The sequence below is a fragment of the Myotis nattereri genome (genome assembly GCF_964212035.1).
Source record: "Myotis nattereri genome assembly, chromosome: 11".
Lineage (NCBI taxonomy): Eukaryota > Metazoa > Chordata > Mammalia > Chiroptera > Vespertilionidae > Myotis > Myotis nattereri.
Window position 1 is genome coordinate 39,417,186 of NC_138086.1, and position 15,921 is coordinate 39,433,106.

The 15,921-nt window shown below is 35.9% G+C and overlaps 1 protein-coding gene across 1 annotated transcript in view; it reads right to left on the bottom strand.

The window, feature by feature from the left end:
- Positions 1–14,308, bottom strand: part of SEMA3A (semaphorin 3A) — a 190,368-nt gene extending 176,060 nt beyond the window's left edge. Inside the window, exon 1 of the mRNA XM_081102745.1 lies at positions 13,995–14,308. Coding sequence (XP_080958871.1) covers positions 13,995–14,106 — 112 coding nt within the window. The 5' untranslated portion in view covers positions 14,107–14,308. The remainder of the gene's footprint in view (positions 1–13,994) is intronic.
- Positions 14,309–15,921: the final 1,613 nt, after the last annotated feature.

The following is a 15,921-nucleotide window of genomic DNA, read 5'->3' on the forward strand; positions in this document are numbered from 1 at the left end:
TAATGTATATTATCAATATATTTATTTTTAAATATATATATTTATTGATTTCAGAGATGAAGGGAGAGGGAGAGAGAGATTGAAATATCAATGATGAGAGAGAATCATTGATTGGCTGCCTCCTGTACAGCCCCTACTGGGGATCGAGCCAGCAACCTGGGCATGTGCTCTTGAGCAAAATCAAACCCGGGACCCTTAAGTCTGCAGGCTGACCCTCTATCTACTGAGCCAAACCAGCTAGGGCAATATATTTATTTTTAATTGAATATATGTGCTATCATTTTGCTCATTCCAATAATGTAGCATTTTATTCTTTAAAAAATATTTTTATTGATTTCAGAGGTGAAGGAAGAGGGAAAGAGAGATAAAAACATCACTGATGATAGACAATTATTGACTGGCTGCCTCCTGCACGCCTCACACTGAGGATTGAGTCCACAACTCAGGCATGTGTCCTGACCAGGAATCGAATTATGACCTCCTGGGTCATAGGTAGACGCTCAACCACTGAGCAACACCAGCGGGGCTAAAAATTTATTCTTTTAGAAATATAAAAAGTCAATAAATCTGGCTTTTTAGGTGGGCACATCAAAGACATTAGGCCATTATCTCTGTCTATAAAGAAAAGTAAATTGTTTGAAAAAGATGGTGTAATATGTATAATGGAGAATCTATTTGAGAGAATGTGGTCTATAGTGTGTGTTCTGTGTGGTACAGTTAATATAGACAGAGAGGTGTACTTAAAAAACAAATTACTACAGCATCACTAATTTCACTTCCTTATATGGCACTTGCTTAAAAATAGACTAAACATATTCTCTTGAAATTAGTGTGCTGGTGTTTATATAGTTGCAGACAAATACTGTCCTAGAGTAGACAGTTTTCTCTAACTTGACAGCTAAAGAGCAAAGCCAATCAGATAGGTATGAATCTAGTTTCAATATTGGGCAAAACAGACACTGACTGCGTTTCTCGGTGATTTTATGCATGTAAGATAAAAACGTTTTTATAGTCACTTGGTCTCGTTTTGTTGCTATGCTAGAAATCTTTCTCAAGAAGCTGTCTGGATTAGGAGGTCCAATGATAGAGGATGTCTGCCCTGTGAGTGTGCAAAGGGAACCTTAACTCCGTTCTGAATAGGCACCTTAGGAATCAAAAGAAGGCTGAGACTCTCTTGAATATGAGGAACACACAGTGAAAGTAAGAGATTCCATGGCTGCAGGCCAGTGTGTGAGAGCCCAACAGGGAGGGAAAGTCTTAGGAGTAATTGCTCTGAGCACAGCTTCCAATTTTATCTTGTTAGAATCCAGTGCAAAGGAGTGAATCTTTGCACACAAGCCCGGGGCGAGGGAAAGACCATCAAAGAATAGTGAACACACATAGTATATTGAGCTGAAAAAACAAGACAGAACAAAGTCACCCTTGAAATCTTGCTTTGCTCAAATAGAGGCATGTGGTAAAGTTAAATCTGTGTTCTAGTCCTCAGAAGTCCTCAATGTACACCCTGCCATAAACCTAAGCACATATGAAGGAAGTAGTATGTAACATCAACTATTTTCAGGTAGAGAGCTGTATCCTAAATTACATCTGATTGTTGGATTTTAAAATTTTCTACAGAAGCATAGATATCTGCAGTTTTACTTAAATATGACTTGCATTTTTCTGGACATGTGAAAATGCATTGCCCTCTGTAACAGCAGATAAGCATAAGCTACATGCCCATGTAGTCTTTGTGCCCCAAGAGAACGGGCCGTTATGTGAGGTCCAATCTGAACCGTAAGCATTTGTTTCAGAATCTCATTCAGTATCTCAGGTGATGAGTCAGTAACTCAGCACTGAAGGCCAACAACCAGATTTCTGGATTCCTAAGCATTGCTTTGCACATACCACTCATTTAAAAACTTTAAAAAGTTTTATCATCTATTCAAATCTGAAGTTTGAATGCTGTAACCTCTCTTTCAAAATGTCCTACCAATTATCTATATCTAAACTCTTTTGTTCACCTTAAGTTATTTTTCTGCCCATCAAATATTTCACTACTCTATTTTAAAAAATTAAACTGGTGTCTGCGTGTTCTCACTTCGGTGCCTTAGCCCTCTCACCTGGAAACAATTATCTGCCACCTCCTCATTTCTTCCTTCAAGTACTTCTCTCAAAAAGTGTTTGATGAAACCCTATCATGCACAAGACTCTGTACTTGACTAAGAATATAAGATGAATAAAGAACAGGTGCAGTGTCAAAAAGTTGACAACCTATGTCTTCTCTCCTTCCAAATGGTAAGTTTCTACAGGACAGTTGCCATATTATGGTTTATACCTCTCTGCCCCTTCAAAAGCTTTGCAAAGGAGATACGCAAGTCAATGGTTGTTAGAGAGAATAGCATCAGTAAGCAACTAAAAGGGTAGGAGGATGTTCATCCAGGCAGGAAAGTTCTCAGGTGGGATGTAGAGAAAGGATGACTGTGTCGGGGCACTGTTGGTACTGTGAGGTGAAAAGAGTTTCACTTTCCAGGTACTATGAGCTGTTGTAGCACACTCCTAGTAGCCTACATTAAAAATCTGTTCTCCAATTCTTCAGATCCTTCCTGGACACAATCATTTATCAAACCTGCTTTTTCTATATGGTCAACGTGTTTCACCTCCAGCCTTTCTTTCTTGTTTCTATTATGATCCTTATCCAGGCATTAATTTTCTCATATCTGAATAACTGCAGGACCTCCAAATAGTTTCCTCTATGCCCTAGACTCCTTCAGATCATTCATTTTTATAGGTTGAACTAAGGAGTTTGTACTTTAATTAGTAAGAATTTCAAAAAAGGAGTAGTTTCATTTGAATTTCAGAGAGAACTGTAGACAGTAATGAAGAAAAAAAAGAAAATAATTATAGATGGCTGTTGCCATAGTAGGGCAAGTAATGATAAATGCCTGACTTAGCCTGGAGGAAAGACTAAGACATGTTTGAGAGATAAACTCAAGAGGTGGAGTCCACAGGACATCTAGCTAGATGTAAGGTAGACCATCAATGGAAGAGGCAATGATGCTAGTGACCTGGACAACTGGGACAAAATGACAACATTCCCAACACTTGAATAAGGGGGAGAAAGAAGTTTGTAGAAAGGACAGTGAGTATAGTTTTGAATAAGTAGAGTTGAAGATCCCTGTGAGAGATCCAAGTGTAGATATTCCATGGATTTTGACATGTGGAAGAGACACATGCAAGATACATGCCTTAGTATCTGGTCCGCGGACTTTGTAGCACCAGGTAGGGGCATGGGCAAACGGAGAAGAGATCGCTGGGTAACATGAGCACATAATTTCCAGTGCTGTTAGCCTTCCACTACTCTTCCCTTCCTAGTCATTATGTGGGCAACATTTCCACATCTCAAGGGTCAAGGATGCTAATTTGTCCTTTAATCAACATAATTTATAGATGTAAAGCTGAGACATTTGGACTGATTGTAAGAACCATACTCTGTGTATCAGGGATGATGTCTAGTTTAGATCACTAGGGTAAGTGTATATAAGAGGGCAATTTAGTGTAATTTTAAAGTGGTAAGATTACCATTCTTTAAAGAAAAGTCATTTTGCTTGTTCTTTGGTAGATTGATCTGCTGAAAACAAAAAGTTTCCAACCTCTTCCCAAAAGAGCCAGAAGGGCTTTTAATTTTTGAGCCCTAGAAATGTTTTCCATACCCCAAGAGAATAATAAATAGGATTTTGTTTTCAAAAAGAGAAACTTAAATGAGATTTATTTAGCTAAGACAAGAAGAATGAGTTCAAACTGTATTTCCAGAGAAAAGATGGGGTGAGAATAGGGAGTTGTGGGGGAAGGTGGCTAGGATTAGTTAAATAAAAAATTATGTATTTCAAATCTGGAACGATGGAAGGCTATTTTGTATCGGGAGATTTGTGACTTGCTCAACATTGTGTACATTTCTGTGGAGGCAATGACACTATGCACTAAGGCCTGGAGCCAAGATGCTAAGAAGGCTCAATAGAAGGGCTACTGAAATGAGCATCTTGATAACTCCTAAAGTCCATTGCCTAAGAAAGAGCAGAGGACTCAGCTATGCAGCAGCGCTGTACAGTAGAAGATGCTGAGGGAAGGTCAACCATTAGAGGACAGAAGACCACATACAACCCTGGATCACTCAAGATCTGACATCAAGTAGAGAGAGAGAACCTCTCTTCAAGACATTTCAATTCAATCCTATGCTCTAGTGATTGGCATTCTACTTTCTATAATTCCCAATTAAACATAATATGATTTAGAAAAATAATAACTTGAATGTAAGTTATTTTTGTATTTGTTATACACACATATGAACTGCATATGACCACATAGATTTATATTGTTCTTTATCTAGTATATAAAAGTCTGCAAGTACAAGTGATTGCACTATTACGACTAAGTTCTAGAAGTTATATTTTTCACGTTGTGTTGAAAATACCACAAATCTACAACTTATCTAATATATTATAAAATGTTGCAAGATTTTAGTAGCCTGTTTATTCTGAAAGCAATTTATTCTTAAGTGAGCCAGAGAAACATCCTGAATGATAACAAAGTGCTAAGTGAATTAAAATGTATGCAATATGTAACTTTGATTTTAAAGACATGTGGTATATAACAAGAATACATAGTTAAGACATTTTAATATATATTCTCATTCTGTAGCTGACATAGGTATCTTTATGTTAAAAATAAACATAATTTATAAAATAACAATTGCTTTCTCCATCACTTATCGGTGGGTTCGTTAAAGAAATAACAAGGTAAAGCCAAAAAATAGGAATTAGCTAGGAAAACAAGAAAACAGGCTAATATATTTTATAATCTCAAGGAACTACAGTCACAGTCTTTTCTATCTTGGATAACCAAACTCAGCTTTCTTTCCTTTTTTCCATTGGTTAACAAGAAGTCTGGCCAATATAGTTTACAGATAAATCCAAAGGAGAGATGGATAAGCCCAAAGGATCACTGTGTCCACTATGGAAAAGTTCTCATAAGTATGTATCACTTTTCCCTCCTCATTTCATTTTAGTCAAACCCAGACAAGCACATATTAAGTCCATAATGTTCCCAGTCTGATATGCTGCAGTTTTAATTTCCCCTCATCAAAGGACAGATTTATTTCAATGTTGCATCTGAATACAGAAAAATTATATAGCTATGGCCAGCCAGCGTGGCTCAGTGGTTGAGTATCAACCTGAGTATCAACCCAGGAGGTCAGGGTTCTATTTCGGTCAGGGCACATACCCTGGGTGCAGGCTTGATCCCTAGTGTGGGGCCTATAGGAGACAGCTGATGGGTTCTCTCTCATGATTGATGTTTCTATCCCTCTCTGCCTCTCCCTTCCTCTCTGAAATCAATAAAAATATATTTTAAAAAAGGAACAGTATATAGTTGTATCACTATGTAAACTATATAGAAATGTATTGTTTTCCTAAAAATAAAAACAAGTCACAAGGAAATAGTTTTTGATAGTGGTAATTACCACTCTATTTCTGCCTTTCTGACTTTTCTTGTCTTTTAGAGTTCACCTTCCTTGTGCCCTATTTTCAAAAGCCTTCTGAAGTCTTTAGGTAGATGTGAGAGGCTGCCCTCAGACATCCTACTAAAGTCACTTTATTATCCAAGAATCTTCTTGTTCATGAAGAAATCCATAACATGGCTTATGTAAGTTTGTGTGTTGTATGTGTGACTTAGATATAGAATACAAGCTGAAAATACTTATTAATTATAATAAACATTTGTAAATAATTGAAATTCATACAGCTGAGGAAAACCTAGATTAATTCAAACCAATTTGTATAAAATGATCACAATAGTATGTATTATTCTCTTACACTTAAAATTTAAAGATAAAAAATTAAAATTTCTAACGCATATGATGATTCACCACTACTTAGATAGTTTCGTTTGAATTTGACCTCAGGTATAAATCACTTTGTTTTAGCTTTCCTCAAATATATTCCTTAAGGGTTGAGACTACAGCTTAATTTTTTAAATACATTTTAATAGTTACAATTTGTACATAACAGCACTCTTGTCCTATTAATACTTCTACTTTCTCACAAGACTAACATATTTTATTATAATCTAAAATTAAGCATTGCAAATTAATTCATATTCTACAATCAATTATAGGCCTATAAGTGCACTAAGGAAATTAGCCTTTTATGTGTCCCCATCCTCTTAATTATATGAGATTGGGACCTTAGACAAAGAACTCAAAATATATTTTGAATATTCACACTTCAGCAAAGATTCCTGTGGCTATTTTCTATCACGTCAACTCTTCTGGGCCAGTGGGTTCTTGGAAGTAAGAGCTGAGAATGGAAGAGGGTGGTGTTCCCTGAATATAGAGCACAAAACCAAGGGAAGAAGAGGCTGGCTTGGAAACGAAAAGCAAGGGGAAATGTGCAAGTGCTGCTATCCCTAAGTGGAATCAAGGGTAAGGGGTTCCACGGGAGGTTCTGCAATACTAAACCTTAACCAGTTGTCATAGAGCAAAGCCAGTTTTCTCCCCAAAGTGTGGACAATGAATTCTAGTCAATTTAAGGTCTTAAATGACTGTGCTTTCCACTTTGTTTGGTAGGAAAGATTTGTTTTTTCACAAAGGCTCAGAATCAATGAGACTAATGATGAAAAATTTTATCGTTAGACACGATTTGGTTTTAGAATAGTCTCGCTCACTTTCTTTCCTGGCTGTGTGTCCTGAGACACAGTAATAAGGGTATTCATCCAAAATAAGGAAACAATTCCTCAACCTGGTTCCTAGAGTCTTCCAAGAGGTATGTATTCTTTTATCTTCTCCATCTCTTACTTGTGGGCAAACAAAGATGACCCAGATACTTTCTGATTCAGATCCTTTCTGGAATAGGCTTGATTCATTGTCTGTGGAGATACCTCTGCTCTCAGGCCCTTTGTTCACTCCAAAATGTCTCCCTCATATCCTCTTTTAGCATCTAACACTGAGTTTATTTCCCCTACAATTCCCTTATAATGCATTTCATATTTTGAATTTGCATTCTTTTTATACTCACTTATAATCAGGTATATTATGCGTTTAAAAAACAAGGTGTGTCAAATAAAGCCCAAATTCATTCAATAATGAGTGACTTTGTCTAGCCATCGAGAATATAATGATGAAAAACAATGCAGATCTGCCCCCTGAGAACCTTCCAATCTGGCACAACAAAGATGATCCACGTAAGTAGGCTTACAAACTAAAGATGCAATGTGACGTATTCAATAGAACTAAGCTTCATTTAGTTTGAGGATGAAGACTCAAGTTTGTGGTGTTATATTTTTTTTCTCAAGACAGGTTTATGATTACAGCAGCAAATGAAGTTACTGTAAAGTTTGTTCAACATTGTTTCCCACGCCAGGTCTCTCTAAGCAAAGGAAACCTGGAAATGCAGGTTTAATGACTCATTCAGGAGCTGACAAGACTCCCTAAATTTGTGGTCCCTTTAAGTTTTACTCAAAGCTTGTAGAAAATACTAAAGCCAATTCATTCTTCACATTTATCAACATAATTTTATTGTTTCTTATCTTTATTCCCTAATTCAAGTATACATTGTATATTTTCTTATCCTGGGTTTGATAGAGTCCAGCTCTGTTACTGTTTAGAAATGGTGTACGAATTCCTTACTGTTACCGATGTTTATGTCTTGGCAGTAGAAGGAACATCCACTGGGGACATTTGTGTCAGATAGAATTTATTGACCTTCCGTATATTTAATTATAAAAATAATTTAAAACAACCTACAGACCAAAAGGTGTTATTCTTTTAAAAATATATCAAATGTAATTTTTCTAAACATTATTTTACCTTCTCAAATAGCCACTCTCCAATTATAAACAATGGCAATCACATGCCATACGCATGCTGCCTCATTCCTATTTAAGCACACTTAATGACTCAGGCTTAAGAAAAAGATTATATATATATAATTTTTAAAAATTATAGTTGACAAGCAATTTTTTAATATTAATATTGATTTTTTACAGAGAGGAAGGGAGAGGGATGAAGAGTTAGAAACATTGCTAAAACCGGTTTGGCTCAGTGGATAGAGCGTCGGCTTGCGGACTGAAAGGTCCCAGGTTCGATTCCGGTCAAGGGCATGTACCTGGGTTGCGGGCACATCCCCAGTGGGAGATGTGCAGGAGGCAGCTGATCGATGTTTCTCTCTCATCGATGTTTCTAACTCTCTATCTCTCTCCCTTCCTCTCTGTAAAAAATCAATAAAATATATTTAAAAAAAAAAAGAAAGAAACATCGATCAGCTGCCTCCTGCACAGCCCCTACTGGGGATGTGCCCACAACCAAGGCACATGCCCTTGACCAGAATCAAATCTGGGACCCTTCCATCCGCAGGCCGATGCTCTATCCACTGATCCAAACCGGTTAGGGCTATATGACCTTTTTAATATATATTTCATACACATGAAACTGTCCCTCCAGCATTCTGATTGTTTGGTACTACTATTTCACCTGTTATTTTGTGTTATTTTTTATAATTAATTTCACATGTAAAGTCTAATATAATTAAAAATATGTATGTATGTATGTATTTATTTATTGTAGTCATTTACTTTTTCAGGGTCAAACTGTACCAATAAAGGTATGCAAAGAGCATGTAAAATATTTACACAATTTTATTTTAACTAATGCTTACGTTTTGCACATGTTACTTCTCCTAGAAAACTTATACCAGTGTTTCCAAGCTTGGTCTCCAAACGTTACTCTGTGTATTTATCCTAGCAGTCTGCCCATTGCCACACGAATGGAAGAGCTGTCACAAATTGCTAGTGCCACCTATTAGCGGAAGCATAGTACTGCAAATCATGACGATGCCTTTAAAAGCACCTAAGAGGTCATGAGGTGTAAAATCCATCCCAAGACTCATACTTGTTCTAATTTATGTTTACAGCTGCTGGTCTTTTAAAAATAAGCATTCAGTACATGCACTAAACCTAGATAATGTCATGGGTTTTGGAGAATTTACCTACAACTTTACCTGCATTAATGAATCATAGGTTTGTCCATAATGTTTTGATAAGTGCAATGTTTTAATCAATGAAAATGTAATTCTCCATGATATAGCACGATTTTGTAAGTGAATGTTAGATAATGGTAGATCAAAAATTTGTTTAGTGCTGGTCTCTCTGGGATATTTTAGAAAAAAATCAAGCATAAATGCTGTTTAAAATGGTCCTGACGAGATTTCAAAATTTTTCAAAAGATGTAAAGGTGTGATGTTCTGAGATGCAACTGTGATGTTTAGATGTGCCACTGAAGTTTGAATGAGAAAAATTTAAATAAGAACTTTACCACAAAATTTCTTCTGGCTTACTTATAGTTCATGATAACTTTATAAGTTAGAGCACACATCTGAAATACAGTTGTATATGCACACTAGGCTTACATAGGTTATGCTCTGCAACTGACAGTTTAACTTTAATACCAGGAACATATTATATTAATTAATTATAATTAATTTTTTTCCTGAAAGGTTTCAGTTATACTAATTGTTAAATATGGAATTTAAATATAATTGACCAAAAATCACAAAATATTTGTTACTTATGTTGTGTGATTTTTGTGTAATATTAAAAATAAGAAAACAAAGAGAAATTAGTTATTACAGACCTACACATCTATTTAGCTCATAAGCACCCAGGTATTTTATATTGCTAACAGAAGTGGAGTCTTGGAAATAATTTAAATAAAGAGAAATAGCAATATACAAAAGTTAGCGTTGGAAAAATTACCTTTTCCATTTTCAGGTTTACTTAAGTTAGTGATGACTGAATATCATTATCAAAAGTTGGTTGGTTAGAGACCTAAACAGGATGGTTTTGTTGTCTCTGTTATTTTCCTACTTGCTAAAGTCCACTGTAAAAATTATTATTTCAAAGGCCAATTTGGTTGGCAGCTTTACACAGAGAAGCCACAAACTGGAGACTTTCACTATCCCTCATTGAATCTGACCACCATTGCATCACCAGATGTGTGCTGGAGCATTTTTGTTTTGTTTTACTTTTATATTATTTTGCCAGGATACACAGGGCAAGGCGAAAATAGGTTTACCAGTTGTTCACATGCAAAATAATACATTAATTAATAAATAATAATACAAGAATGAACTCTGCTTTGCATACTCAGATACATTACATATATGCATCCTCCTACTCATGTCACTTTACCTGTGAGGAAATTTTTACTAACTTCATTCTACACTATTATGTAAATACTTGAGATATCCATGAAAACTTCCCATGGGATTCAAAAGATCATATAGATAAAATTTAAAATATGAATACTATTTTAGATCAAAAATTAATTTATTATAAGCCATAACCAGTAGATTGCAAGGGTTGGTTTTTATCAACTATTAAATATAAATATTAAGCTTTATTATTTATATATATTTATATATCCATATTTATATATTCATATATATGTGAATGTGTGTTGTGCTTCAGTATAAGTAAAAAGAATCTCTGAAAAGTCATCAACTGCAAGAAATAATAAAATAAATCATTCATATTAATTACATTTTAAAGTGATCATAATATATGAGCAATGGCAAATAAAAATTCTGCATATTTTACTTCATAATTTTTAACTTAATATTATCTTCTAGTATCAGACACATATGTACGATAATTTTGATTTAACTGATAATTTTATTCTTAAAGAAACTACTTGACTCTGGTATAAGTAGCTTTACAAAGTATGAAAAGAAAGCCACTAAAATGTCTACCATCTATTTAAGTATTATTTACTAAGTCTTCCCTGCAAAGGTAACGTTAAAGACACTGATTTAACCTTTGGATCCACATGATCACCATCACATTGAGACTTGCATGTGTCTTTGATTTCTACTAAAACTGAAGCACACAATGTCCTGGAAAAGCTCATTACACTGAGTGATGGAACATTTGTCATTTGTTTAAAACCCCAAACCTAATTTATTTCCTTGTGATTTCCATAGCTTTTTCTGAAGTCTTCATTGCACCACACATTCCAAAGGGAAGATTACATGATATTCTTGTATTTCATGAGAAAAGTGAAATTTGACTAGTTGTGTAGGAGAAATAAACTGTTATGCACCATTTAGAAAAAGAAGCACTTTGACATTTAGCTCTATTACATATCTTTAAGGAAGCAAAAGTATCTCTGGGTGAATATTTCTTGAAGATAATTTGTAAGTGACTGCTGAGATTTACAGAGTTCTCACATTTGCTTCCCCCACAAGGATTCTAAATCAGATTGGTTCAGAGGAAAAGCCAGCATATCCCATTTTTCTAATATTATCACTTCTCCAGATGGCCCTCGAACCTCTATTCAATTCCTTTTTCCTAGAAAGTAAAGAGGTACCTTATTAGATATCTATGTACATCCACTGCAAAAGCTGCCTTCTTGTTCTTCTTTTTCTTTCTCACTTAACATATCAAATCTCTTTTATCTCCTATCAGAAAGCAAGCACAGTGATTGCCTAAAACTTTGTCTTGGCAACCTGAGCAATGAGAGAGTTAATGGTGGATCTTTGAAAACAGTGACATGGGAAATTAGAGTTGGCAGGGATTTAACTCTTCAAAAACCATGCTGGAATATTTTTAAGGGCAATGCAGTGGATGTTTTAACTATGTTTGACATCTAATTAAGGAGGAAAAAGAAGCAGCTAAGAAAAAAAAATGTCTAGAAACATTTAGTTAGTTAGTTTAGAAACAAAGTATTTATAATTGGCTACCAGACTTTTACTTTGGCAAAACAAGTGTACATGGAGAGAAAGAAAGGTAGTGACAGACCAATAAAATGACAAGAAAAATTGCTTGGGCCATTGCTTTTATTCTTCTTACTGTTGTTCATTTCACAGCTTATTTTTACCAAATTGCCAAATTCTAGGTATATCAATGGAATTTTTATGTAGCTGTAGGGTAGTTTTTTAGTTAAAGGAAAGCACAATAATTATAATGGATGCCATTGCTAAAAAGAGCTTAAAAGATAGTGTCAAATACATACACCTTATAAATACATACAGCTAACTTCATCAGACAAGTTTAAAGCATGTGTGCATAACAAAGGTTATTCTAATTAAATGCTACCTTTTTAAAATGGAGAGCAATATGCTACCAGGTAAATAAGATTCTTGCAAAATAAATAAGTATAACTCTCAATTCTTATTTATTTTACAATTTATTTAGCACTTAGACAAGTAACTGTGACTGTAAGATCTTTTAAATGTATTTCATGTTTCAAACTTATTTTAAAATTATAATCTATAGCCATTCACTTCTTCAAGAAGTAGTTGCATGCAAAACTTACTTATAAGGAATATAAACTTACATAAAGTGGACCATCAACCTGAGAATTAATTGATGACATCCTCTCAAAGAGTTAAAATAGAGAGCAAAAACTGATTCCAACATAGATGCCATAATATCATATACTATACCTAACAATTTAAAGACAGCTACTAAACAGAGACACAATAGAGATTAATTAAATATTTAATGGAGTCTATATGTTTTTAATATCTCAGATGAGTCAACTGCAATTGCTTGCTAATGTTTAAAATGCATTCACATTTTAATAAAGAAAATGTTATGCCAAAAACAAATATATTTTCCAAGTAAGTGTATTTTATCTAACAAGTACTAAGTCCAAATAAACACATTTAATAGGTGTCTAATTTTCTAATCCAAAGTGTGAAAAATCCACCCTCCTTTCCTATATGTGGTCCTCATTCACACCCGGGCATTCAGAGAGATCATCCCCCTCATGTGAAAATTAAAGACTCTGGTTGCTGGCATAAAAGCAATGTACAGTATATAGACATCTCTGCAAGAGGGATTCAGTAAATTTGCTTCCCATTATAGGCTGAACACGGAATATAATTGAAGCTTCTCACTGCCCCACCCCCTATTCTAGAAATCTGAGAATCATAAGAAAGCAACACCTTAGGGAGTAAAACTACTTGAGTTCAAACAGTTTAATCTGAAACTCCACTTTGATAATACCTCAGTTATATAAGTATTGCCTTCCATTGCAAGTTATATCTATTATTTTGGAATCCAACTTAGCATTATTTTATACAAATTTATCTAAACAAATATAGAACAACTATTTTTCTTTTAAAACCATCATTAACAAACATGCATGCACATGAAACTAGAACCAAATAAAGTATTAGCAACCATGAAATAAAGCTTTTTATTCTTTCTTAGGTTTATACTTTTTTTTTTTTTTTTTTACAAAAGAAGTTCACACTAGCTCTACAAGTAGGAAGTAGTGTGTCTTCATTTCTTACTGAAGTATGTATGGAATTAAATAACATTATATTTCAAAGACTCTGGCTTTACCCCAATTAGCCAAATACACAATCTTTTGTACAATCATAACACACTGTGGAAAAACTAGTCTGTTCTCCCCAGTTTATATTCTCTTGGCAAACCACGATCTACTGCTTATGTTAAGCATCTGATTGTCAGATTTGAACAAACTGAATATTCATGATGATGATTAACCATTTAGTGTCTAAAACTAAGACAACACAATTTGTCATAACAATTCTTATAGGTGAGGCATGCATATCTAAGAAGGGACCATTTTTTTTCAATAGTAGTGTTAAAGATATTTAAAAAGAAGTAGGGTCAGAAAAATTAACAGAACACATGATCACACAGACAGATCAGCGTTTCCCAGGCATTCAGCTCCTCTCTGCAAATGTGATTAAATGTTCTTTGTTTGCATTTAAATTGTCATCTCAAACAGAAGGCATGCTTTTACTTATCTATTTTTTTTAAAGTGCTTAAATCATCTCAGAAAGACGCACCCAGGCATATCGGTTCCCCAGGTTAAACTAAAGGTTTTACGGTTCGGGTTGGGAGGGAGTTCAAGGAATAAAAAGGGAGGGGGGTGACTGAGAGGGTATCACACAGCTAGCCAAATAAAAGAAAAAAAAATAAAGATTTACCTTTGTAGGATAATTTCAGCCTTGGCACATTGTTCTTCCCATTCTGATAGTTGGCTCTGGCTGTAAGTAACACTCCCCAGAAAAGACAGGCGATCCTGGTGAGCCAGCCCATGCTGCAGGCGCAGTGGGTCCGTGTGCTGCTTCAGGCTTCCCTCCTGTATTGTGCGGCCAGAGAAGTTCAAACAATCTGAAAACTGGAGGTAACAGGTGACCTAGGTCAGTTTCATTCATAAAAGCAGACAAGCAAGACTTCACCGCAACACTAACACCTCTTCTTCTGTAACAGTCACTGAAGAAACTTCAAAACCTCCACCAAAAAAAAAAAAAAAAAAATCCGAGCCAGGCACCGGATAATGAGGCACAACTGTTGTGTGGAAAGGAAAGAAAAAAAAAAATTAACCAGGGCTGCTGCAGTGGCGCTTAAGAAGCAGTTCCTTTTATCTGGGCTCCTCTGATAGCCGGTGGCAGGCTCTAATCCTGCTCCCTGCTTCATTCGGCACCGGGGAAGCAGAATGAAAGGGAAACGAGAGGGAGGGAGAGAGAGAGAGAGAGAGAGAGAGAGAGAGAGAGAGAGAGAGAGAGAGAGAGAGAGAGAGACCGTGAGCAGCGCGGACTTTTCCTGTACACATGTAGGGAGAGATGACACAAGATCCCACAGACAGGTCTCCCCAGCACTCACTAGACTGGCTGACAATGGGAGAGCAGGCGAGCTCAACCCACTCCCCTTCCCTCCTGTCACACAACACATGCAAAAAACATCTCCTAGAGATTAGAGCCGGGAGCAGAACCCTCCAGAGTGCCTGTGAAAGGCATGTAGCCATAAATTTACTTGCAGAGGCAAGCGTTGTTTTATAGCCATGTTAGGTGCAATTTTGATTTTAAAAATCGGAATTCAGCTACCTACATGATGTGTAACTCATGCTCCTGAGATAAGTCTGCTGAACTTGCGCATTATCCGCGTGAATGTATATGTATATAGAGAGATCCGCATATGCACATGTGTGTATCTGCATACGCTTTCATCAACATAACTTTAACTAGGGAAGGTTTTAAAGCCTCGTTAGAGAGCCTTCCCTCCTCCCTATAAGCACACTTGGCTCAGCCACCCTTCCCCGCCCCACTGCAATCTCAGCAAAGAAATTCCTAGTAAAGCCCATTTCAACAATCAGTTCAAGACAAATATAGGTCCACCGAGAATTATAAATTACAACAGGGTATTCTCAAAAGGATACTCAGAATTTAAAAAGAGCTAGGGTTTTCCAGCTTCTGGAATGCTCTGGCTAACATTTTTAATGCATCACATCTCATTAATTAAAGCCTCTTCCAGAGTTTTGGTTTAAAGGGCAGAGGAAGATGACAAAGTTCACCAAAGTCCCTGCTGAGTATCAAGGACCGACAGAGAGGATATTTCCGTGTCCTCATGAGCTGATAAGGGTCCTACATTTTCTGCAGACGCATGAATGTATTCTGGCGGTCACACAACATCATTAGTTCTTTCCTAAATAGGAGTACTGTCTGAGGTGTTTACCTTTCTTCTTCCATTTTTTTTCTTTTAATTTTCCCCAAAAGCTGATATTCTTATAAGATTTTGTGGAGTGTGATATCTAAAGGTTCATAGGCAGACGTTTCCTTCTTTACACTTCACTCCCCAACTCTATCTGCCCTGCACTCTACCCACCCTCCAAGCCACACCACATACACACTTGAAACAGGAGAGAGAACTCTCCTTCAATAATACAAAAATGTCTCAGCTGAAAGAAGAGGGTGGGTCTCACAATTTAATACATAAACAGGCATTGAAAGTGGTTTAGTAGCCTCATTAAAAAAATGGTCTGAGCTTTGTCATACAGCTTTTATTAGTTAATGTCTACAGACCAATAAAGAGCATTCTCTCTCTCTCTCTCTCTCTCTCTCTCTCTCTCTCTCT